Here is a 26,581-nt window from a genome sequence, read left to right on the forward strand (position 1 = left end):
GGAGCTCCATACTTGGAGTGCCAAAGGTGGACTTTGGAGGAGAGGAGAGCTAAAGACAATGACAGACAGTTGTGTTGAGTGATTTTGCAACAGTACCAGACCTATGCTAGATTGATAGATCTAGGGTACCTGGATGCCTGTTGTAAAAAATAAAGAAAATTGTATGTTGGATGTATAAAGGAATGATAATTTTGTGAATCACAAAATTATCAGGGTAAGTGTATCTATTAGGTGGTTAAAAGCTGTTATATGGTAAGGAATCGTTGTGTCTATCCAGATAATTCAAAAATGTAGAAATAATATGAGCACATTCATTTAAATGCAACAATGCAATAACCCCATTTATGTTTCATGTTGATGACAGGTTTGTGGTAGTCTACTCTGGTGTCAACGTTACTCAAAAGGTTACAAGGTTAAGTGAAAGCACCACCTACAAGTTCAGGATACTTGCCAGCAACGAGGCAGGAACAGGACCCTACTCGGAAGATTTTGTCTTTGCCACAACGAAGGCTCCACCTGTAACGCTGAAAGGTAGGCTCAAAGATTGTGCTTGAAGAAATTATTAGTTCTTGTTGTAAATCACAATAATGGAGGAAATTGTGTCCTAAAGTGCATAAGTGAAGATATGTGTTTGGTGAAAAACAGTGGAATTGTCACACCAAATACTACGCCACAGTTGTCTGCCCAAGAATCTCAGCTGTAATTTTCTACGTATTTAAAATAAATTTTTAAAGTGTTTTTGTTCGGGGAATAAAAAAGGATTTTACTGCTCTCACTGATGCTTTGTGGAGCTAAATCACCAACAAGAATGCATCAACTGTTCTATCTCTTACTCTCTGTTTTGAATCTATGTTTCAGCGCCCATCTTGGAAGTTGATCAAGATTCTTGCCAGATCTCTTGGGCCGAAGCAGTTCTCCATCAGCAGGATGATCTCATGCATTATCAATGTCAGTACCAGAGAACAAGGGAAGGGGAAGCAAGGGTGGTAAGTGTACCTCTCTTAATCCTCAGTTAATTCCTGACCTCAGCTAATCCCTAATCAGTCAATCAGTTGTCTAGAGTTTTCAATTGGTTCAAATTGTTGAACAGGGCTGGCCTCTCACTTGGGGAATCGCCCTTACACCCTTTTGCACTCTTCAGTGCGTCCTCTATTCTCAACTCATTGGTCTTACTCCCCTCAACTTGCTTCTTCCATATCTGCCTTAATGAAATGATTTGATTTGATGTCATAGGTGTACTGACTGCAGTCCACTGTTTGTATACAAGCCATGAATTGTTGTAATTATGGTCCACCTAATGATTTGATTTGATAGATCTACCGTGGTCCCGAGAAGAGCTTCAAGCTAGAACACCTTGAGCTGAACATTGAGCACCGAGTACGAGTGTGTGCCATCAGGGTACCAGGTGATGGATCATCAGAGCTAGTAGGGATCTACAGTCCTTGGGCTTCATTCACCATCACACCACCGGCGGCAAAGGAGGAGGCGCTCATGGCAGATGGGGACGGGGACGGATTGACGGACCTGGATTCCAAGCCGATGGGAGACAGTCAGCTGGCGATGATCATCGTGGCATGCTTCTGCGTTATAGCCATCCTAATTGCCGTCTTTCTTCAATGGTATCTAGGTTCGTAACAGGAGTGGCAGGTGAAGTGATGGACCAAGATGGCGCCCTCTATGGCTTAATGGAGGGCAGGGAAGTTCCCCCTCCCCCTCCTTTTATTCTTCAAGGCATTGTCGCTGACTAGGACCTGTAGGACTTCATCATCTGGCCAACTTCACAGTTACCTCTTAGCCTCTACGCATCCCATGGTATTCGGTCTAATCCTTCGGCATTCTACAACTGTGGGGAGATATGTCGGCTGGCAGTTAGCATTAGCCCTGTGATGAGCACCATCAGACTATGCCCAGAGCAGAGCCTGATTTTGCTTGATATAGATAGGTCTTTTCTTGACCATTTGATTTCAAATTTATTTGCTTTCATGAGACAAATAAGTCTTGTTCTTTTTTTACGATAACTGTAAGTTAGATGGAGTGGAGTATTCGCTCCAAGCATGAAACTTAATGGGCTAAAGATTGATGGGTCGTAAAGCAGTGACTGACATCATCCGGCCAAAGCATGCCTTTCTCAAGGTGAAAGTAAGATACCAAATTGCAAAATATTTAGGGGTTATTGATGAAGAATTATATTCCATTGATCACTGCCTATACAGTGTGAACTAACAGACCTTGTCCACTTTCATTATTGAGATTTGAAATCCTCACTTTACTTCCACATAAGTAGCTTCTTAAGTAGAACATATTACCTCTGATAACTCTATGTTTTAGCTGTCTCTTGTAAGTAATTGTTGTGTACCTGTGCACATTGCACACATCTTACACATACATTGTTTAATTGTAATTTACATTGTTTTGAGTGAAGAATTCTATCACCGTGATATGGCAATGTTTATATAACTTTGTCATGATGCTTTTGGGGTTTCTGGAAGGTTTACCTAAATAGATGTCAATGTATTGTAAGTATTTTTGGTATTACAGGCATAAGACAATCATCTTGTAGAAGTCTGTCTCTACACACCGAAAGACATCATTCAAACTTGTTATCATTCATATGCTGCCTCAGCCTGTAGACTCTGTCATGTCGATGAATGTTGCCAAGAGCTCTGAAGTGAAGTTGCAACATGGCTGTTTTATCTATAGACCTTTGTTCTTCAGATAAAGTGATTCAGATTGGCTTGAAGATCATATCAAGAACATATCGAAAAGAGCCTTTCTTCCACCAAAGTTCTCCTGTTTTATTTGAGGGATTTGATATTAAAAGCAATGTAGATTGTCTGTGCAGTGGCAAGATAAGTTCAGAAGCATTGTTTGAAAATGAAACTGGAATACTGGTAGTTAATCTAATATTGTACCGTTAATATGTATAGAAAGAAAGAGAAAATGTAAATCGAGCTGGCATGTTTTACAACTATCTCAGTATGAGGGATGAAGTATTTATTTAAAGATTTATTTTAGCACATTCAAAATACTGTGGTTTGTAGGAATTGTTTCACTGTTGTTTCCAAAGTATATTTTTTTGTGATTCCTTGCTCCAAATGAAACTGGAATACTGGTAGTTAATCTAAGGATCCATGTCAAGGATTTGAAGATACAAAAGTGCATTTTGGGATAGATTGTGAGTCGGCTATGAAAACTGATGGGAATGTCAAGTGATTTATTTGTAGAGGCTGAAGTAAAATGTAAATTTATGGGCTTGTATTCTGAACTCGGGGTTGAAATTGAACTGTGGTATAAATTTGTTGGCAAAATATGCATAGCCAATTGCAGTGAAAAGCTCAATTAGTTTATGTTCAATTTATCAACTCAATTATTTATAACTGTCTGGAATGATAACTGTAGTATTTTTTTTCATCGAGGGTAAACAAAAATATTAAGTCTAAGAAATATTCCATGTAAATTTAAAAAAATATTCGCTTTCCATAATTTCAGCACAGAGTTACAGCGTGGTCTTCGGGCCATGGAGTTCACTGAGAGTTAAAAATCATAGTAACTAAAAAGAGAAAAATTAATTGAGAAAAAACAAAATTAATGATGATGTTTATTAGATAAATGGACTAGGACAAATAAAACAAGTGGGATCTAATTTACTGATTCAGATAAAACATGACACTTTTGGATTTAAATGTCAATTATCCTGTGGAATATTGATATGAATGTTTTCATAATGCAGAAATTTTCTCTCTTTCTCACTAGAATTTGATCTTATTTGAGCAAAATGAATAACTTCTTGGCAATGTCGAATGATAAAAATGAATACTAAGCAGGAATGCTATAACCAAAGTGCACATACAATGAAATTCTAAGAGTAGATTTTTATTTTATTGTAATATAGAATGTTTGCATAGAATAACTCAACTACATGAAGCTCTATTTGTCAAATTGATATTATATTACAGTATTTCAACTCATTCAATAAATAGATTTATTGGGTAAAATATATATATTTATAAACTTTTGTACTGTAAGTAAATTTTTGTTCTCAACTGCTGATTGGGATTTTCATTGAGAACCCAAACAATTAGCAATTTGAATTTTAATGTCTGAATTTCAATAATGCTAAATTGAATTAATGAGCATTAATGTATTTGGTCAATGAATTGTTACTAGGTGGATTAAACAGGTTACATTGTGACCTGACCATGTAAATGAAATGTCAAAACCTGAAAAGGCAATTTGAGTTTAATGTCTGAATTTCAGCAATGTTAAATTGACTTTATGAGCATTAATGTATTAGGTCGATGAATTGTTACCAGCTGAACGTACAACATGAACTGAAATTTCAAAACCTTTATTGGCAATTTCATTTAAATTTCCACATATTACTGTGAGACAGTGGATTAATCATTGTTTCCATCGCCATTCCCCATTCTGTTTCGAAGGGGTTATTTTCTCCGTAGAATTCTTTTCATCTTAATTTTTTTATTATGATGTAGGCTGGATACAATCAAAGGGAAAGGAATCCATTATGTCAACCAAACATTTTTTAATGAAACCTATGAATACCATTGGTTTTATTTACATGCTACAAATCTTACTAAAATGCAATAACCTTCATTAGTTTTTGATGGGTAAGGGGTTGCTCAAAATTTTGCGAGTTGTGACTAGTCCGACCTAGTAGTGCGTGATACATGCAAATTGGCCATCGATGAAAACTGATGCATCGAATATTAAAACACCAAATAAATCATCAATATGTCAGTTATTCATAAACCTGAATGCTTTATTTCAAACAGCAAGATGGTGTTATCTATGCGAAATGGGATTCAATTCATTTTTATACTCTTTGCTGTTGGTGAGGTTCGTGTTGAATCTCTTTCTTCAAATGACAGCTGATTATATAATCAACTGTTTGGGAGTTGGGCATTAGTGATATAAACTCTACAAAGGTGCAGTGTTAAAACAAAACAAAACACTTACTGGATGATTTTTAGTTTGGAGTTGATGTGTGGTGTTGTTTTAATTGTTAATGGTGTTTTAATCTTGTGTCCTATGCACCAATTGCCTCTGATTTCTTATCCAGCTGCTATGGATTGGTATTGGGCCAATTTTTATATCAGCACAGCACCAAAATAAGTAATAAAAGATTGGTCTTGAGACGAGTCTAACCCTGTGCTGGGCTATCATCAGTATGAATTGGCTGATTGGTGTATACTCAGATAAGGTGTTAGAGCTATGAATGGCTATATTGATTGTGCCTCCAACACCAGCACCAGCACAAACACCAAACTTGAAATCATCCAGTGTCGGAGGAGTATCTATAGTAGGCTTAGTTTCTCATATGTTTATATTCTTACAAGCTGCTGCAATGGTCGCATTATAGATCACAAAGTTCCTGTGTTGATACGATGAAGTGTTTGGAATGGATAGACTATAGTAGAATCTCACAAGATTCACTTCATACTCATGGGGTTGTTCCATGAAAATATTAGAAATTGCAAATTTGCAATTAATATCTACAGCAAATCAATTTGAACTTTGTGTTTTAAAACTCAGACCGGCAATAGAGTGCAAATTTGCAATTAATTTTAAGATTTCTGAATCATTTTGGGACAGTTTGATTTGCAATTGTTTTCAAGTAACATGCAACACTCTTTCATTGAGCCTAAGAAATTAAAAATAAAAATTTTACAGCTTTATACTCATCCACTGCCAGTGAACTCAGCAAAAGTAACACTAGGTTTAGACAAAGGAAAATAATCTTTTTAAAACAGATGATCTTTTTTTTTTAATAATAAATAACACTGCAAGACAGATATGTCCCTATTTCATGAGAAACTACTGATGCCATCTGGAAAGGTCATAAATGTATATCTGTTCTTATTAAAATGAAGGGGGTATTCACTAAACCACTCCAGAAGGGTTTAACGTCAAGGTAGTAACATTTGAACATGTGATTTCCTAGGCTGCATCTCCGATAATCATATTATTCATTGAGGTAAACTAAAAGTAAATTCCGTGATACAGAATGTTTAAAGCCTCACTACAGAAAATAGTTTTGTGTGTATGTATGAGAGAGCAAGAGAGGGAGAGAGTGAAAGAGAGAAATGCAAGTGTACAAGCTTAAAGGTTATATTATGTATAAATGAAAAGCTTGCCAGAAAGGCTTGTATTAAAAATGTGTAAAGACTGCTATGTATTTGATAAATGTGGATTGTTTGTTTGGATCTATCAATTGTAATTTATTCAGTTTTCTTCTTCAACTCTTGTTTATGTAGCAAAGAATTTTTTTCTGTTGTTGCTATAGTACAATTCTGACATAGCAACGTGTATTTGTGGAATGTTGAAGTTGACGGTAAGGCCTGTACAAATCTATGGGGAACGATGAAGCAATCACTTCCCAACTAAAACTGTTTTTGAAGATTTGTTTGTCATCATTTAGTGTAAGTAAAAAAATAGAAAGTACAACATAAAGATCTATTTTTTGAAATGTGGTATATATACATTCTATGAAATTGTCTGGCTTTTTTTCTCTCTTTGTTCTTGTATTATGTACATGTGTCTGACTTAAAAGAATATTGTAAACTACATAAGACTGATGAAGTGCTCTGTACATTGTTATGCTCTCATGTATATTGCATTAAAAATGAGTAAAAAACAGATTTAAAGTATTAAACTAACAAAAAAAGTATATATATAAATATATATCTATAATATATATACATATCATTGTGTATAGTACTGTTATCTAAACTGAACAAAGTCTACAAAATGACATGCTTTGTTAGCATAAAGTTATTCAGCATTTCAAGTTATCAGTGGTAGAGATGAGTTTTAGATGGCATTGTTTTGTAGAAAACGTACTGAATTCTGCGTGTGAACTCATTAACAGACCATCTGGGTCTATATACTTCTGCTTTCATCTATTCACTTGTGTTCTCACTCGTATATTTTCTGTAGGATTCCGCTCACCACAAAACAAGATATCTTGTCCCTGCCTTTTAAAGATTGCTTTTAATTTTCCCCCAAATCGGTTGCCAAGCTCCGATACTATTATTTCCAGTATTGTGATTGATATGGATTCATCTGAAAGCCGATACATGGTGGATGAATGAAGGACTGTTTCACAAAACAGAGATGAGATGGATTTATAAGGTCTCACTCTGTCAAATTGGCCTATTGTTAACAGGGACATGATCCTGAAGATGAACTGTTAAGGTACTTCAGGGGACATTCTGCTGGTGGTTCAGTATTGCTTGTAAGTTTTCCTATCAATCACAAACTATTTAACTTATGAATAATTTGTATTTACTCATTAAGATCAACTTCATCTGTGCGCACATAAAACTCAAACGGTGGCTTTTCATAAAGACCATTGAGATATTGCAAGGTACTGCAATCGGTTTTATGTCAATTTCAATTTCTGAAGTCGATTGTAATTTTGACAATTGATAGCAAAAATGCAGTTGATTTTCTCAAAATTACAGATTTGATGTGTCAATCACACTTCTATTTCACTGCGTGTGTTTGAAATAAAACTTTTATGTTCAACCAAAATGGCCAATAATGAACATGATTTTCTTAGAAATTCTCCCTTTTGAGATATATATGACATTATTACAACTCATTTCTGTGTGTAAATATACCCATCTTCAACATACTGAGAAGGGCACATAGAATCAAATTATGAAAGAGAACAAGCAATTGGAACATACATTAACATTCCAAACTATTTTGTACCACCAGAATCTAAACTTTATGGTTAAAAATCTAGCATTCATTCATTTATTCATTCATCGATGAGGCTTTTTTAACCTTGTCGTCTTAACTTTTTTTTATTATGTTAGTTTCATGTGAATGACTTGCTATTATTTTGATGGCTCAATGCTGTATTTTCTTGTGTAGAATATTTAGAGATCTATTTTTATCTGTGTGATATCACCTCATAGGACCAATTTTCCTTTTTAATCTGTATTTGCATTCATTTATGTATATTCACAATTCATTGCGCATTGTACTACATGTATTTCAATTTATGATGTAGAGTCATAATACTTCTATATTTTGATTTGAGGCGGATGTTACCATCAAGTTACTTTTACTGAAACGGTATATGGTATGTGTATAGGCAAAACAGTTCATTGTTTATTTTTAATGTTATCATTATTACATTTTTCATTATATGAGATATATTTTTCTGAATTGTAATTACAATGTACATGTATCTGCATTACTATGCTAAGGATATGTATGAAAAGAAAATATACCAAGCCTTTCGGGTGATTTTGCCATACAAAATACTCAAGACACATTTAATGCAGCAAGTTAATTACATTAGTAATTTCCATGTCCTTAATATTTCTTTATCTCTGTTTATTTTAGATTGAATGTTAATTCCATTCATGATATAATTCTAGCCATAACTTTTATTTTTAGTTTTCATATTGCCATGAAAATTTCACATTCCCAATTTTTAAGCATTTAAGCTTTTTCCACTGCCTATTTTATAGAGATGAACTGAGAAAACAAATTTGTGAACAAAATTGTGGAGGGAAAAACAAAGAAGATTTGTTTACTGTTATTCATAGTCAATTGTTCTAATGAAAACTTAAATGTACATTAAAGCTTTCAACCTTCATCTAAATATTAGGGTACTTTGGATTTTTCAACTTTTTCAAAAATATAGATAATTGTAAACATGTAAAGTATTTATTATTTGGGAATATTGCCATGTTATGTTCATTGTCTCACCTGCTTTGGAGTCGAAGAATTTATTAAAAAAAACATTTTCTTAATTATTTTTCATCATCTACCAAAATAAAATCCTCACGCAAAGGTTTCCAGGGTCTTAAAGTTAGATGTAGGACTTCATATATTTGTATCCTAGTTTAAATCACTTTTATCTATATAAGGTGGTGATTCCGAATCCCGTATTTAAAAGTATTTGAAAATTAGGTTAAGGATGATTTAAGAAAAATGTTTGATTATTCATTCTTATGTAGATAAACTCGTAAATCCAATTGATTGAGTCAAATTGATTAAGTTGATTAAATAAATTAATTGATTAATAATTAGCAATTTATTCAGAAGCCATTTGACTGGTGGCATATTTTGCACTGCCTTGTAATACAAAGTCTAACTATAACTTAGATATTTTGCTTGTAGGACAAGTGTTCTAAATTACAAATTGAATCAGATAATTATATGCACAAACTACGAGAAAGTGTTTTTGTGTGTGGACTGGAATTAGGTACACATGAGGTTGGCACACTAGAAATGTTTTTGTTTTAAAATGCATTTGAAAACGTGTTTTAAATCGATTTAAAACACATGAAACCTCACTGTGTTTTTAAAGGTAGATGATTTTTATCAGAACCCTACATGATTTGTTAGGTTGATGGCACATAGACTTCAACAATTTGTTGTAAATTTTCTTAAACATTGCTTCCTTGGCATCCTGCTTCCTTTAAATGTAATGCAATTCAGATTATATTATTTTTATGTAAACTTAGATGATTACTTGCATAAATTGTTCATAGTTTTATTTTTATGTATTAGATTTTTTTTCTATTAGTTCAGATATATTTCTGTGATTTTTCTTCTTTCTGTTGAATTATATGTGATGTTATTCATTTTTAAGGTTTATTTTAAAGTTTATGAAGTATCAATCTGGTAATAGTAGAATCAAATTTGTTACATATTTTGCGATGTTAGTACTTGTATTAAAATGAATTATAAGGAGAACAATAGATCAAACTGGAGGGGAAGTTCCTAGACGCTACCAAACCAAGTTGAAGGTTTCCCCCTTTTCTGTAAATTTGAATCCAACTCGTGCTTGCATTGAGAAATGTGAAAATTATCAAAAATATGAAAATAATAATATCGATGGAAAGAGGAGAATTAATGTGAATGCCTTGAAAACACCTTGTAGAAGGAAAGTCTTATATTGTGCTATTGTGGAGCGTATGATGAATTTGGATTTAAAATATGCCTTACTCTCTCCTTGCAGATATGTCTATTTAATCACTAAAAAAACAAATATATAAATATATATATATAAATGTTGCTTATTTCATGGATATTCTTTTTTTGATTTCTCAACTGCGCGATAAAACCTGTATGCCATTCTTTGGTACGTAGAAAAGTCTTAGTCGATTGACTGTATTGTGTATCTTATATATTAGCTGAATAATTGAAAAAAAAGAAAAAGAAAAAAAGTAACAGTGCGTGTCTGTGGAAATTGCGAAAAATGTGTTTGAGGTCACAAAACAGAAAAAAACTGAAGAAAAAAAGTGGTTAAAATGCATTCTTTGTGATTGACATGAATAAATGTGCTTATTTCTTTTCTGTGCCAAACCGTATGAAAAAATGAAAACAAATATACCAATATATCTTACAGTCTATAGTATGATATTGAAAAATAAAACATCGTCTAATGGCGCTTACATAGCCAGAAATACTTGAAATGTTTTGGTTTTATTCTGTCAAGAAGTGGATGGTGTCTGTAAAAAAGTTTTGATGAGGATATTTGTGATGATTGTGATTACAATAATTACCTGTATAATTATGATTATGTTGGTAGTGATGATGAGTATGATGGTTATGCAGACATGCCAACCATTCCCTTTTTAGAGAATTTGTTCCTCTTTGTCGGACCAGTAACTTGTTGCATGAAAAGAACAAGTAAATTCTTGCCTACCAACACATGTTCAAAATGGCGAATTAACAAGTTTTTAAGTAATTTCACATGTTTTTTCACCAATCTCACTACAACAGGCTGGCGACTGTTTCAAGACAAAATATAGAAAATATTCTCTTTTTTTTCCTTCTAAGAATACTTTTTTGTTGAAGGTTGGCAGGTCTGGTTATGATGGTGATGATTGTGGTTGATTTTGTCATTGATGTTTACAGAGCAGTGGACAGGCATTTTAAATATACTGATATTGATTTACATACGATTAACCCTAAAAGGACTGCTATTTGAGATGTATTGAGGACCGGGGGGGGGGGGGGGGTGATGCCCCCCTTCTGATCTCCGCCACCGTTCGCGTAGTCACCCTGAAATTAAGCATGTGCATTCTTTACCAGAAACTACAAGCTTTTATATTTTCAGATGTCATCTTGCTCCTTTTATTGCAGATGACATCTTAGTAATCTTAATTTTAAGGTTTCCACAAAGAAAAATTGCGAAAGCCAATTTTTTCCTTTTGTATTTCTTTTTTAGAATTCATATATTTGTTTTTCATTGTTTTTTTATGGAAATTATTACAGACCATTTAACAACTAAATTAATCCCTTCATTAAGCAGACCAATTAGAATGAAAAATAATCACCCATTTATAAATTTCATCTCCCATAGACTTTGTACACAAAGTATAAAAATGAGCCATTTTCGACATCACATTTTCTTGTAAAAAGTCATGTGGCATCGGAATGCTTTACCTGAATGTGGCGAATTTGGTCTCAAAAGTTGAACGAGACATCAAAGCAAAAGTCATACAATTTTGCGGCGCTATCTTATGGTGGTTCAGAAATATCTCTTAAAGCGTTGGGGGGGGGGGCGATCATGGCCCCACCCAGTCCTTTGAGGGTTAACACACAGTTATATAAAATATATTTATTTCAGAAAATGTTGTTCTGAAAAAAAAATGAAAAAAATTAAATTAGGGCCCACATTGTGGCACTTCATAATCCTGTTTATAAGGTCGGTTATCATTTCAAAAATGTTTTAATATAAAGCTGGCCCAAGAATAATATTACAAGAGACATACACATACACTGTTAAGTAGGGTCAAGATGGAGATATACAAGTATCAACTCAAAATTTATTGTATGCTAAAAATCAAATCGACAATAAGGCATGTTTTTTCTTTACAAATAACGTTCAAATATTCGATAACGGAAGGCTCACAATGCTTTCTTTACATTTACGCCTCACATAGGACTTGCAATTTCATTTTAGAGAAAACATATACACAGAACATTACATCAGAGATGAAAAACACAGAACCAATTAAAATGGTGGGTTGAAACAAAAGCCGCCATCTTTTCATGATCTCATGGGTAATCAAATGTTGACAGTCAAGGGGCCTTGTTTCATTTAAGAATTACAACTATTATAACTGTCATTATTGTACCTCACAAGGAAACCTTGATTGTGATTGGCTGCTGAGTCTTGTTACCATGGTAGTGGTGTGCCATAATGGAGAAGCTAAAATAGTTGTAACTCTTTATGAAACAGGGCCCCAGAACACTATTTAGTTTTCAAAATAATCAATAAAAGAACACAACCTTTTTCATCTGGTCATGAATTCTCTTTCTCAATTTCATCTTCTACATTGTGCATCACATCAAAGGCAGCTTTAGATTTGAGATGCAACTACTGTTGTATATGGTGGTGCTCTTTTAAAGCTACCATGTCTTACACATGTGCATTTAAGTATTTTCAAAACCAGATGAATTAGCCTCGCAATGCTGCCAATAATGAAACATCCATACACCTGCCAAACTTGAAACCCAAGAAAGCAGGAAGACAAAACTGAACAAAGGAACATTGCTGAGATTCGTAAGTACAAAGCGACATAGCGGCTGAATAGACTCTTTCTTTCACCTAACATCTGGGGACTGTTTCATGAAAGTTGTCAGCACTGACAAGTTGTCTTTCTCCGACAGTTACTATAGTAACAGTCAGAGCCAGTGCCTTTCAGCCAATCAAAACCAAGGATTTCACTGAAATTGTCAGCACTGACAAATTAGTCAGTGCTGACAACTTTCATGAAACACCCACCTGGACTGTCCTATTTAATAGGTACAGTTGGTATGTATATATCTACAGGAATGATGAATAGACTACAAGCTTACAATGATACAGAAACTTGATAACACAAGTTGTATTACAAAGCAGATAGGATAAACGTAATAATGCAATCCACATGATTACAAGATAATGTCATAAAACTGATCGATCTCAAATTATAAAGTTTAAAGTCTTGGATAGATTAAGTCCACATTGTAACAGCAGTTTATACATAAGGTATAAATTTTGAGAAGTTGAAACTGGTCAAGGGAGGGCAGTTTGCCTGTTTTCTAAAGTGTTATGATTTAAGGTACATGTAAATACCATGGATACCTTCATTTTGATTGGCTGTCGAGCCAGGTAACCATAGTTACAGTTCTTTTTTATTGAAAACAAATGATCATAGAACTTTCAACAGAAGTTTTTTTCTGGGAAATGGAGATCTTTCTCAAACCTCACTCCATCCAATCAACATACCAATCAGGGAGAGGTTGAATCAATAATTAATCATGATTAAATCGTAAATATTTTCATTTATCCGTGGTGATCAGCAAGGTTTGGTATCTCTCAATAATCAGAAAGGAACTGAGAGCGTTTTTTTGCATGAAACATTAAACATTTTAAAATCAAATTTGCAATTGATTGATGTAATTTTGAAAGCAATCGTAATTATAGCAAATCAAAAATTGTAAATTTCCATTTCTAATAACAAAGTTTATGAATGAAATTTAGATTTGAGCTTGGCTTACAATTGATTCCACATGCTCTTGTAACCATTACCTATGAAATATCCAATGAATTCAGCTTTTGATGCTTCTAAGTACAGAACCAGAAATAATCCTTCTTATAAGAACAATTGTACTTTACAATGGCAAAAGAGAACAAGGAACATGTACATCAAATTTGTGTTATTTCTATATCCATACTTTAGCTTGTGCACTGTTTTGGTTAAACATAAATATTTCCATGAAACAATCCAATTTTGGATATCCATAAAAATCAATCCAGAATAAGATAAAGCACAAGGGAACCTTATGGTTACAAACATGAATTCAAATTTTTCTTCTCGACTGCACCCTCATCATAGCTTTCAGATGATGCCGCTACTGTCGACGAGGAAGACGATGTCAGTGATCACGTTATTTGGTTTTTGACTCATTTTCATCATTCTCCTTATCGTCTTCCTCTCCATCGTCATCATCATCATGGTAATCATAAATATCGTCCTCATCATCGTCCTCTTCTTCGTCATAATATTCATCCTCATAATCCTCATCATCATCATCATCATCCTCATAATCCTCTTCATCTTCCTCCTCCTCTTCTTCTTCTGCTTCATGGGTTTCTGTCTTCAGTTCAATTTCATCTAAAAAAGCAAAGTAAATGAGATGCAAAAAGAATAATAATAATAATTGACATTCAGCAGTTTATCACATCATAACAAGGACATTTGTAACATACATACATCAGGACATACCAAAGAGTTCCGATTGAACCAATCAATCATAACTCTATGGAAATCCATCGGTGTCATAATTTTTTTTCTACAGGACATATGGAAAATGTCCTTTGTAATTAAAGGTGAACACACCAAATTGTCAACAAAACAATGAATGTATGAATATACCTCATATCTAGAAAACATTAACATTTTTAACATGCATTTTAGATGTGGGCGTTGCTGGCTTTCCATAGTCGAAGTTGATCTGATAAATTGCAACTCTTTATAAGACGGGGTCTAGACAGGAATTACAACAAGAGAATGTGGATTGACAATATAATGCACCATGAGAAAAAAATCTATACTGCATGCACAAGCATGGATGTAATCAAAAATCAACAATAAGCACATATGCAAAAATAGATACAAATATGCATAACATAAAAACAACAACTATAAATGATATCAAACAGGTTGTCAGTAGGAATATATTCATTGCATGAAACAGCAACATTCACCTTTCAGTACTGATGATTTCTGTAATGTCATTGATCAATTATCCATGGACAGCTCCCCACTCCCCACTCCAAAAGAGAGGAATACATTTATGTATCTTCAAATCTGACTAGCAAGCAAGCAAGCAAGCAAGCGAGCAAAAAGTGTTAGTGGTTCAAAAGAGAAGACATAAAGCAAATTTGGGGGCAAATATAGAGCAGGCACACAAGCTCATAAACTACAAAATAAGATAAATTTCAGAGGCCCATTGGCCAAAGAGAAGCAAATGTGGCATTATTATATTAGTATGGAAGCCCCATATGGAAATTTATCTTTACTTAGATTAATACACTGAGCAGGATTATATTTTATTTATTGATTGATTGATTTATTTATTATTTACTTATTTATTTATTTATTCATTTATTTATGTATGTATGTATCTATTTATTTATTTATTTAGTCATTCATTCATTTATTCATACATTTAGTTATAGATTGATTTAATTATTTATTCATTCATTTATTTATCCTAATTTTCTACTTTATTTATTTCTTTACATAATCGCTTTTCCTGGCGGGGGGGGGGGGGGTTGAAAATGAGGTACTTTCAAAGTACCTCCATGAGTTTTCTTATAAGCAACCAGTATCAGAAGATGAGAGGAGAATCATGGTTTCATTCCAGTGAACTGGAGAAGGATGATTGGGAGTGGGAGACGTTAGGGAGCAATCACGAATGGAAGGAGATGATTTTAAGGGGAGAGGGATGTTGTAAGATCAAAGCAAACAGCAGGTACAATGCCAGAGCAAGAAGAAGCAATTGGACAATGCAGAAGGGCCATGCCTCGCAAGCCATGCTATGAAAACATGAAAAATTGAGAGTTTGGATTTCCTCTCTGACTTAGCCTCACATTAGTCACCTTGGTTGGAGGCGGTTGCCTTGGCAACCTTGTCTCCTTGACTGGTAGACGAAGACGATGCGGTAGCTCCCTCACCCTGACTTCCAGTCTGTTCATCTCGGAGTCTAATCTTTGCCTGAGCTTCCTCAAACATCTCCTTGAAGGATCCAGCGATGGTGGTGTCTTTGAACTTGATAGCGAGCTGCTCCGAGACCGGTGGGCCGTCGGCAGCATCCATGGCATGCCACACCCAGGCCCGGTCTGAACCAGCCATTGGATGCAGTGACATGGTAGTGGTGATATAGTGGTTGGCACAAACCTGTAAAATGGATGAAAACAGTGGTGGTTATCAAAGCAAAAAACCTACGCTTATTTGGTACAAACCAGCAATGTTCGGCACCGAGACAGAATCTAAATAAGACCTCCTGCATGGGACTCCAAAATCTCATAGCGCCCTTCTGAATCTATGACATTTTCTCTAGCATCAATTGCTCCATTATAAATTCCAGATACTAGAAATCAAAATGACTTCATCCCTGGATTTGATACGGTATCCTACCCTGAATCTTACCTTAAACCTAACATAAACCCTATTGTAACCCTAACCTTGACCTCACATCTTTGACTTAAATAAAGCCAGGAGCAATTCCCGCAAGAGCAAATCTCTTGTCACCATCCTTCCTCAGAGGAAAAAGAATATAGGAATATGAGTACACAAAGTTGTCAGATATGTGCCAGCTAAAGATCACCAATGCATGCAATGGCTTAAGCCTTTCAGATGGCGGCGCAATGACGTCACTGCCTAAGGTCTATGTGAGCCAATAGAAGTTATAATATATATATAGTTATATGTTACTATGTCAATTGTATCATAATTGTAAATATGAAATTGAAAGTGGAAAATAAAATAATTGAATTGAATAATATACATGATGGGGTTGATGTACAGTAATTGAATAAACATGAACAGAATGAATATGGAAAGTTTTAGTTTAACTAAATCATGATTCATTTCAGCAATTGCTAAGTATACCAAATATTTCAACAATTTAATTTTCCCATTCCCTTCAAACTAATGGATGAATCAAATGGTTCTTGCAACTAATGGAATAAAAACATTATGATTATTATGACCAAGAGTACAGTAAATATCTGACACATTAACAATCACAACCATTGTAATCGAGTACCGAAGTGATGATGTCACAAAATTTTTTTTTTAAATTTTAGCATTTTTGATACCATATTCTGGTATAGCATGATGAAAATCCCCCACTTCTAATGTATTGTTAGCCCGTTTCCTAACTTTTAGAACCAGGGGGCCGTTTCATAAAGCTGTTCGTAAGTTAAGAGCGACTTTAAGAACGACTGGTGATCCTTTCTTACGCGCTCAACCACCGCCAATGAATATATCATATACCACAAGAAAGAAAGGATCACCAGTCGTTCTTAAAGTCGCTCTTAACTTACGAACAGCTTTATGAAACACCCACCAGGTCGATAATACATTATGGACCCCTGCCAAAAACAGCATGTGCTGATAGGGTGTTCCATCCCACCAGTGGTAAATAAATAAATACAAAAATAAATAAAAAAAACATTGACTTTACTGGGGCTAATTATGTATTCATGAGGTCATATCTTGGGGCTCCATGGACCAATTCTCACCAAATTTTGGTTGTGGTTTTTTCATTATGCTCTACCAAAATATGGTATAAAAAACGCTAAAATGCAAAAGTGGAAATTGATGACGTTACAATTTGGTACTCTGTAATTAGGTACATTGCAAAGATCTAGATCATTGTTAATGCCTAAACATTAACAATGGGCAATATTATAATGATCAAGAACATATGTAATAATGGGGAAGAATTCACTGAATACCTTGTGAATCTGCTCTCTCCTCATAACAATCCGGTACACATCAGCATCGTGTTTCTTCATGATCTTCATATCACCCAGGCCCCTTTCCTTCCACTGTCGAGACCCTACATCAAACCGGTAGAGCTTGCCACGCCCGACGAAAACCGCCCTCTCTTGCTCCTCTCCTGTGATGATGTCTACCTTTTCTGGGAGTTTGACGATCGGCTGGAAGTGAATGTCTCTCTCTTCCTCTGGGTTCACGTCTCCAGAAACTAGGGAAAGAAAAGTAGTTGAGGTTTTTTAATGTGTATTATTTTCTTACGACTCCCAAGACACGTGTAGCATATGGTGCGCGAGCTTTCTCTGCCTCAGCACCTTCTCTCTGGAATAATTTGCCGTTAAATTTAAGAATTATACCTTCACTGGAGACCTTCAAATCTAAACTGAAGTCTTATCTTTTCTAACAGTATTTAACCCTATCTAGGCCGGGGGGGGGGCCTCGGAGGTCCCCCCTCAACAGATCGCGCAATATTTTCGCCGCGCAAATTTTTTTGACCACACTGCTCACTGACTTTTTACTTTAAAGTCTTGCACAACTTTTGAGACCAATTTTGTGTCACCCGGATGCGTGGTTCCAAAATTACGCAACATTATGTAAGTGCATGTCAGACCGAAAATTGCTCAAAAACGTTATTTCGTGTACAAAGTCAATGCAAATTGTGTTTTCAACCAAAATTCATAAATGTACCATTATTTTTAGTTTTGCTGGTCTAAATGTATTTATTTTATGCTTTTTATGATCACAGAAGAGTCCCCAACAAAGTTCATTGAAAAAAACAATGAAAAACAAAAGGTCAAAAAACACAGAAATACATTTAAGCAATTGCAAAAAACAGTATAATAGTTAATACATAAGAAAATGATTTGATATCGCTATTTTTTTCATGAACACTTGCTAAAAACACCACAAAGAGTTTCTATACCAAAAATTAGTACATTTGGAGCTTTATTTAGGGAGTTAGAGGAAAAAGTATGATTTTGCATACTAATTATGCATAAATTAGCATAATCACTAAATAGCGATTCGCATGAAATAAATAACTATACAAACTTGTAGATTATGTCCCAGGCAACCCGCGTGCCAATTTTCGACGCGATCTTAAGGGGGGCCCTGGGAGGCCCCCCCCCTGGCCATATGAACTCCCAAAATACCCTGGCCTAGATAGGGTTAAAGGACAAGTCCACCCCAACAAAAACTTGATTTAAATAAAAAGAGAAAAATTCAACAAGAAAATATGAAATATTTTTATTTTCTTATCATTGTCATGTGAAATGAAGTTTCATTCCTCCCCGAACACGTGGAATTCCATTATTTTAACATTTTGTGCTTCAGGCAAGGAGGTCCTAATTGTCAAATTCATAAAAATTGAAATATTGTTAATTCAAACAATAAAACACAAAAGAAATAGTGAGTGAGTGACATCATCAACTCTCTCATTTGGATGTAACTGGCTCGTTCATATAACTATTTTGTTGAAAGTAAGTGAAACCTTGAAATGTCAAAACTTTCTTATTTTACATCCGATTTTGATGAAATTTTCAGCATTGTGCTTGTCTGATTTTTCTCTATCGATTCAAATCAACATTTTTCTGAGGTGGACTTGACCTCAGTTATTGCCATTTTGACACTCATCCAAACTTTTTCATTCTTTCTTTTCTTGTGCACCTCGGGAATAGAATATTTCTGGATAGATGGCGCGATATAAATGCCTATTATTCTTATTTTTACACAAATGAGGGCTAAACATGAGGGATATGGTGTGATATTTCATCATGAGGCAAAGGAGAGATTGATGTCTTCAACCTGTAAAGATTGCCCCTTGTTTCTCTTGCTCACTTACTTCAATAATTATGAGTCGTGGTAACAATGTGTTGTGCCATTAATCTAATTATATTTTAATTTTAATATCTATGCTATGTTTTTTTGTTTCATCATGGGAAATAAAAATCAATTAATGAAACAATCAATTAAAATCAATTAATTGGCCACCCCAAATGGAATGATAATAATCATTATTTGAATTAATCATATATGGTAAATATAGATCACAATGTAATGCAATATACCATATTCACTTAAGTAATACATATTACTTAGGCGCATCCAGTCAAGATGCCTGGGTATGGAAAAAGTTTACCCAATATCTGTCGTGTGCAGGCCTTTTTTCCCTCTTTTGCACCAGCGATTGATTAAATAGAGATGACAAAGGAAAATAATAGAAACATTAAAATAATTAATACACATTTATATCTTAAGAAAAAAATGCATTTTTTTTGTGTGTTACCAGTGTTCCCACAAATGGTTAATCATAGAAATTTTGACAAGATTAACTTACTTGATTGAATGGATGACGAGGCAGTGGATTCTGATGATGCTTTGATGGCGTCGGCAAGAGCAGATGAGAGGTTGGGGTCACACGACTTGACAACAGGCTCTTTACTTTTAGAATCTGATCCAAACATAAAAATAAAAGATGGAAGAATGTGTCTTCAGCTGCCAAATTTTAGCAATTCTTTAAAACAACATTCAACATCCCACCCCAATTTTAATCCATTCTGACTTCACTTTGTAAATTGTCTTCATCATGATCTGTTAAAAGCATTACATATCATGAAATCTAGAAAACAAACACAAAGGAAGATCCCTTATATAAAGGACCAGAAGCCCGACTCATGAAACCTGTTATTACAAATTTGCAATAACAGTAAAAAGCTACTGAAATCATTCTTGTTTTTTAAAAACAAACTTGTGCTTTTGTTGTTATAACAAGTCTATATAAAACAGGATCTAAATGTTATTAATTCATGTCCATGGAATTCATGAAAATCCATAAAATAGTGGATGCAAACTTCATTAATCTGTTGAATATATTACAGCATAACAATTGTTACACATAAAGGGTGGTATTATGATAATCAAACCTAGGTGAAACCCCCAGATTAAAACGAAAATTTGAGTCCACACTTGTATGGTATGCTATAATTTATCTTACTTCTTTCATATTCATGACAAAGATAATGTACCAAATATTTTCAAGGATTTTTCATAACTCATTGATTACTCACACAAAAAAGCCCCCAAAATCCCAATGATGACGATGACGACGATGATGATAATAATAATAATAGTCATTTACATAGGGCAATCTATCTAGAAATTATCTATTCCCGAGGCGCACTATTTATTATTATCATGACCCCGGCCTTAGCTCGAGCTGCCTTTCAGCGCTCAGTGCATTCAAGGAATTAATCCTGCCGGGTACCTATTCACCTCACCTGGATTGAGTGTAGCACAATGTTGATAACTTTCTTGCTGAAGGAAACTACGCCATGGCTGGGATTCGAACCAACGACCCCCTGTTTCAAAGTCAGAAGACTAATCCACTGGGCCACAACGCTCCAATGCACATACTCTCACTGCAATGTTCATATTCACTGCAATTTTCATGCTCATCTAATGTTGTAGATTTATTCAGTCAGTAGGTTGTGAAAAGTATCCCCCCAAAAAACAACAACAAAGAATTAATTTTTTCCCTGAAAAGACCCATACCTGAAGAATCAGCCTTCTTCTCCTTTCCTCCACCCTTCTCTAGATCTTCCTTTGCCTGGTCAACAGCCTTCTTGAACTCCTTGGCAGTTTCAGCCATCTTGAAGCGGACGGCTAGTTGTTCATTCTGGACCGTACCGTCCGAAGCATCCATGGCTGACCACACCCACGAACGGTCAGAGCCGGCGTTTGGACGAAGCTCAATGTGAGAGGTAATGAGGTGGTTGGCGCAGACTTTGAAGACCTGAAAGATCAATGCATTAATAAAATGTTATGGGTACGCACTGAGGAGGGATGATGGGTATGCTTTAAGAAGGGCTTTTAAGACCTAAAAGATCAATGTATCAATAACATGTTATGGGTACGCACCGAGGAGGGATGATGGGTATGCTTTAAGAAGGGCTTTGAAGACCTTAAAGATCAATGTATCAATAACATGTTATGGGTACGCACCGAGGAGGGATGATGGGTATGCTTTAAGAAGGGCTTTGAAGACCTAAAAGATCAATGTATTAATAACATGTTATGGGTACGCACCGAGGAGGGATGATGGGTATGCTTTAAGAAGGGCTTTTGAGTTTGAGAAGGAACAGCCTAAGAAGACGTGGAAGAAGAGGAGAGTATATGCAAGATATTCAAGTTTTGACGTTTAAAGTTATTCATCCAAGCTTCCACAATGTCACCTGTCCCATGGATCTTAATACCCCTTTCAGTAAATGGTTGTTTCAGACCTGACGATCCTGTAGGAATGTTATCAGTTATAGAGATATAACATTTTATTACCTGTTCTCTTCTCATGACGATCTTGTAGGAATGTTATCAGTTATACAGATATAACATTTTGTTACCTGTTCTCTTCTCATGACGATCCCGTAGGAATGTTATCAGTTATAGAGATATAACATTTTGTTACCTGTTCTCTTCTCATGACAATCCTGTAGGAATGTTATCAGTTATAGAGATATAACATTTTATTACCTGTTCTCTTCTCATGACAATCCTGTAGGAATGTTTATCAGTTATAGAGATATAACATTTTATTTACCTGTTCTCTTCTCATGACGATCCTGTAGGAATGTTTATCAGAGTTATATAGAACCTTGATATCTCCCACACCCCTCTCTTTCCATTGTTTTGATCCACCATCGTAGCGATATAACTTGGCACGGTGGCTGAACTTTGCCTCTTCTCCTTCCTCTCCTGCAAATAACATGTATTAATTTATTCATTTATTGAATTTATTGTATCAATTGGTATGTAAAGATTGACAAGCAGCACAAGCTGAAAGAGATAAGTTATGAATATTTTAAAGGAGTAAATGTGCAAAATGAAAAAAAAGTAAATAATAAAGAACAAAATTACAGTATACAATATTATATTGATTGATTTGCATAATTGTATCAAAACTGAAAATCCATGGGAAATACTTAAAAAAAAAGAAAATCTCAGCTAGGACTTTTTAAAAAGATAGTCCGGCGCTCAACGTTATGGAATAGTGAAGATTAATGATATCATGTTAGCAGGGTCCACTGGGAAAACAGTTCATACGAGCTTAAGTGGGTACCCTGGGTTGATACGAAAGATTATTATTATCAATAGTGCTATTAGGCATCAAAATAGTGAAGCCTTTTTTTTATTGAGATCAAATCACAGGAAACACTTACCTGTCTTGACTTCATAATCATCAGGTAACTGAAAGATGGGTTCAAAGTAGATATCATCTCCTTGCTCCACCTCATCATCCACAGAGCCTCCGGACAGTGTTCTCCCTCCCCTGGAGAAAGAGGTCTTAGGAGACCTTCCTACTCCAGGAGACTTGGCTCCGGCAGGAGACTTGGCTCCAGCTGGAGACTTGGCCGAGCTGGTGGCAGTCACAGCGTTGATGTCCATACGGAATGTGAAAGAGGATCCTTGAGATTTGGCAAGGTCAGCAAAGGTCAGTGAAGGTTTGCTTGGCATAGAGGAAGTGGTCGGTGCTGTTGTTGTTGTTGTAGAGTCTGCTTTGGATTCAGAATCATTGCTCAAGGTCTTCAATTCAGCAGGAATATAAAGAAATAAAATAATTATATCGAGAGAGCAACCTCGAAGGGACACTGGACTTAGACCACAGTGAAATTTGTGCCATCAATCAAGGTACAGACAAATTGAAATGGTCTTATTTCGTGTACCCATTGATCAAACAATCACACATGTATTACACCACATGGATTCTAAATTACATGCATTCAAAATGTAAGACTCCATCATCACCAGGGGGCCGTTTCATAAAGCTGTTCGTAAGTTAAGAGCGACTTTAAGAATGACTGGTGATCCTATCTTACGCACTAAACCATTGCCAATGTATATACCATGTACCACAAGAAAGGATCACCAGTCGTTCTTAAAGTCGCTCTTAACTTACGAACAGCTTTATGAAACACCACCCTGATCAACAATCATTACAAACCTAAAGTTTCAAATTTTCAAAAAATTACCTTTGCGACCTTTGACCATGTGAACTCAGAATCTAATTTGACCATCATGATTCACATATGTATACATAAAGCAAGTTTGGCAATGAACTAAAAATAGTTCTTCAGTTATCACGATATAAATAGTTCTATATGAATCCTATCATACAATTGGCTGATAAGTATCACATGACCAGTGACAGTATACAAACTTGCTAATGACTGGTACTAATGACTAGTTCTATTGACTGGTCATGGTTTAAGTGCCTTGAGTGTATAATTCTCGCTAATGCCCTCGATATAATCATATTTGGTTCGGATGATAGACTCACCTTGAGAGCATCAGAGAATGGGTATCCTTCTTTAGTTTCATCTGCAGCTGGCTTACTTGATGGAACCCCAAATGCAAATCCTGTATCACCTGCAGATTTGCTCTTGCCACCAAAAGAGAACTGAGGCATGGGGGTACCAAAGGTGAACTTGTCTGTGACCTTTGTACCGCCAGGAGTGGTCGCCCCTGAAGGTTCTGCTTCATTGGTCTTGGGGCTCCCAAAAAGAAAGCCTGTTGAGGGTGCCTTGCTGGCACCATCGCTCTCCTTAGGCTTTTGAGTTTCATCTTTCTTGGCATCAAAGACAGATCCTGGCGAAGCTGAAGACTGAGGTTTGAAGTTGAACCCCGCAGAAAGTTTAGATGATAAACCTGATGAGGCAGCACCGGCAGTGGCACCATCAGTAGAGGCAGAGTTGGGGGTTGCACCCTTCGTGGCATCAGAACTTCCAGAAAACTTGCTAAACCCTGAGGGTAATTTGAAGGAGATGTCACTTCCAGTGGTACTTCCTACAGATGAACCTGATGAGGCGGCACCAGCTGTGGCACCATCAGTTATGGTAGAGTTGGGGGTTGTACCCTTCGTGGTATCAGAACTTCCAGAAAACCCGCTGAACCCAGAGGGTAACTTGAAGGAGATGCCACTTCCAGTGGTACTTCCTGTAGATGGTGTCTGTTTACTGCCAAAAGCAAACCCAGTACCGGTACCACCTGACTTAGTACCAAAGGCAAACCCTGATGGAGCGCTAAAGGCACCGCCAGCTGCACCTGAAGATGGTTTGGGATCCGTACCTGGCTTTGGTGTGGCACATGCAACACAAGATGTAGCATCTGCTTGATTGTTAACAAGGCAGGTGTCACAGTCCCACGACCCTGGTTTCTTGGCGAATCTTGCAGCAATCGATGCACCCTTGTCAGAAGCACTCGCCCCTTGGGTTTCAGGGACAGGTGAAGCCTTGGCATCAGGTTTGGTACTAGTTGATGACTACCATAAAGAATAAACAACATCAAAGAAAATGGCTTTTGAAAAATAAATGTGCCATGAACAACAAGGTCCCATTATCAAAAACTATCAATCAAACACAGTACTGTGAAAATAACATTTAATCAGAGATTGGGATATTGTGGTCATCTTTGATTTAAGCAAGATTTCACTATGTTGTAATCAGGAAAGCTGTATATACATCGTATAATATGAACATATTTCGAAATAAAAATTTTGGCTATATACTGTATGCTAAATTAAAGGGGGGAGGTAGCAGACATCTAATCAATACTAATGAATTGTGAATTCAAAGGGGTATTAAGTTCTTGCAGAAAGTTATCAATATATTATTACGTTTACTTACAACTGTCTATGTTACGATACTGCATGTATTGAAAACCATTGAAAACTAAATTTCTCTGTATGCATGCACTCGTGGACCAATAAAAATAATCTTGAATCTTCTTGCGAGGTAATAAAACCATATATTTCTACTTATTGGGATTTCTGCCCCACCAGACAGGGTTAAGAGGGCACCAGGAATGTTCAAGGAACATGTTTCCAACCTTAACCATTGGCTATCCTCAAATAATTAAGTAAAGCCCTCATTTTCTCAAAGGTTAGGGGAAAGGAAACATACCTCTTTACCAAGTAGTAGACTCGTAAGCTGTGGATTTGATTGCAATATACTTGGTGACTGGACCTCACTGGTCTGTCGGTGTAAAAAGGTGGAAAAATTAAAAGAAGGCATAATGATTGTCTGTAAAGTAAGGAGGTTATTATACAGACAGTGGCCTTATCTGGTTCTATCAAAAGAGAAGGAGGGCATGTGGACACCCAAGCTTGACATTCCTCTCTTGGGTTAGTGATGGCATACAGCACAATGACATCATACACCAAAAGAGGGGAATACACTTTGATGGGCAATGTCAGATCATGACAGGCCACTTTAAATTATGACAACCGATGTGTTGGCACCGATGGTCCAGAATCCGTCTCACAACCGGGAGGTCTGGGGTTCAAACCCCGGCTGCATCAGACCAAGACGTTAAAAGATGGGAATTGCTGCTACTCTGTTTGGCATTCAACGATTAAAGGGATAGAGCCTCGTCGATCTGGCACTGCACAGCGGATGCCAGGTCCATGATCACTTGGACGAATCTTTTTTTTGAATATTTAATTTCTTATGTCTATTTCAAACAACAAAATATGGATTTTCATTTTCATTTTTTAACATTCATTAAAGGGATGATTTCTATAGTGCACCATGTTTTGAAAAGGCTTTCTTTGTGGCTTCCATTTGTACTTCTTACATACCTTACTGCTCGCAGTCTTTTCCTCTTTCTTCTTCTCCTCCTCCTCTGTCTTTCTTTCCTTGACATCAAGTAGTTTCTGAGCTTCTAAGAAACATTCCTTGAATCGTTTGGAATCTTCAACGTGCTTGAACTTGACGGCGAGTTGTTCGTTCTTAGCTTCTTCCTCAGAGAAGTCACAAGCAAACCAGATCCAAGACGTCTCTGAAGCCATCATCGGTTTCAGCTCCATGGTAGCTGTGATGTAGTGGTTTGCACAAAGCTGCAAGGTAAATGATACATAATATAAACATAATAATGGTAATATATTTCAAGATCTGTTCACAGCATGTGCTGGATTCTACTAATCTTTCAGAGAAAACCAAAATCAAGAATACAGCTCTTTTCGTGCTGGTCTGAAATGAATC

General features: G+C 35.8%; 2 protein-coding genes across 7 annotated transcripts in view; one reads left to right on the forward strand and one right to left on the reverse strand.

Moving 5' to 3' along the window:
• Positions 1–10,456, forward strand: part of LOC121429438 (fibronectin type-III domain-containing protein 3A-like) — a 97,660-nt gene extending 87,204 nt beyond the window's left edge. For both annotated transcript variants that reach the window (XM_041626432.1, XM_041626433.1), the window contains 3 exons: positions 365–531; positions 859–986; positions 1,315–10,456. In XM_041626432.1, the coding sequence (XP_041482366.1) occupies positions 365–531; positions 859–986; positions 1,315–1,635 (616 nt within the window). In that variant the 3' untranslated portion in view covers positions 1,636–10,456. The remainder of the gene's footprint in view (positions 1–364; positions 532–858; positions 987–1,314) is intronic.
• A 1,346-nt stretch (positions 10,457–11,802) lies between these two features.
• The window catches only part of LOC121429422 (E3 SUMO-protein ligase RanBP2-like), a 39,187-nt gene continuing 24,408 nt past the window's right edge, over positions 11,803–26,581 (reverse strand). For 4 of the 5 annotated variants that reach the window (XM_041626402.1, XM_041626405.1, XM_041626403.1 and 1 more), the window contains 10 exons: positions 26,179–26,436; positions 25,502–25,573; positions 23,881–24,861; positions 22,763–23,126; positions 22,144–22,298; positions 21,102–21,342; positions 19,888–20,001; positions 17,513–17,763; positions 15,650–15,947; positions 11,803–14,159 (listed from right to left, as the gene is read on the reverse strand). In XM_041626402.1, coding sequence (XP_041482336.1) covers positions 13,933–14,159; positions 15,650–15,947; positions 17,513–17,763; positions 19,888–20,001; positions 21,102–21,342; positions 22,144–22,298; positions 22,763–23,126; positions 23,881–24,861; positions 25,502–25,573; positions 26,179–26,436 — 2,961 coding nt within the window. In that variant the 3' untranslated portion in view covers positions 11,803–13,932. Of the gene's footprint in view, positions 14,160–15,640; positions 15,948–17,512; positions 17,764–19,887; positions 20,002–21,101; positions 21,343–22,143; positions 22,299–22,762; positions 23,127–23,880; positions 24,862–25,501; positions 25,574–26,178; positions 26,437–26,581 lie in introns of all 5 variants that reach the window. The other variant, XM_041626407.1, reaches the window with a different exon arrangement.

The sequence above is a fragment of the Lytechinus variegatus genome, chromosome 16 (assembly GCF_018143015.1).
Source record: "Lytechinus variegatus isolate NC3 chromosome 16, Lvar_3.0, whole genome shotgun sequence".
In the NCBI taxonomy this organism is placed as follows: domain Eukaryota; kingdom Metazoa; phylum Echinodermata; class Echinoidea; order Temnopleuroida; family Toxopneustidae; genus Lytechinus; species Lytechinus variegatus.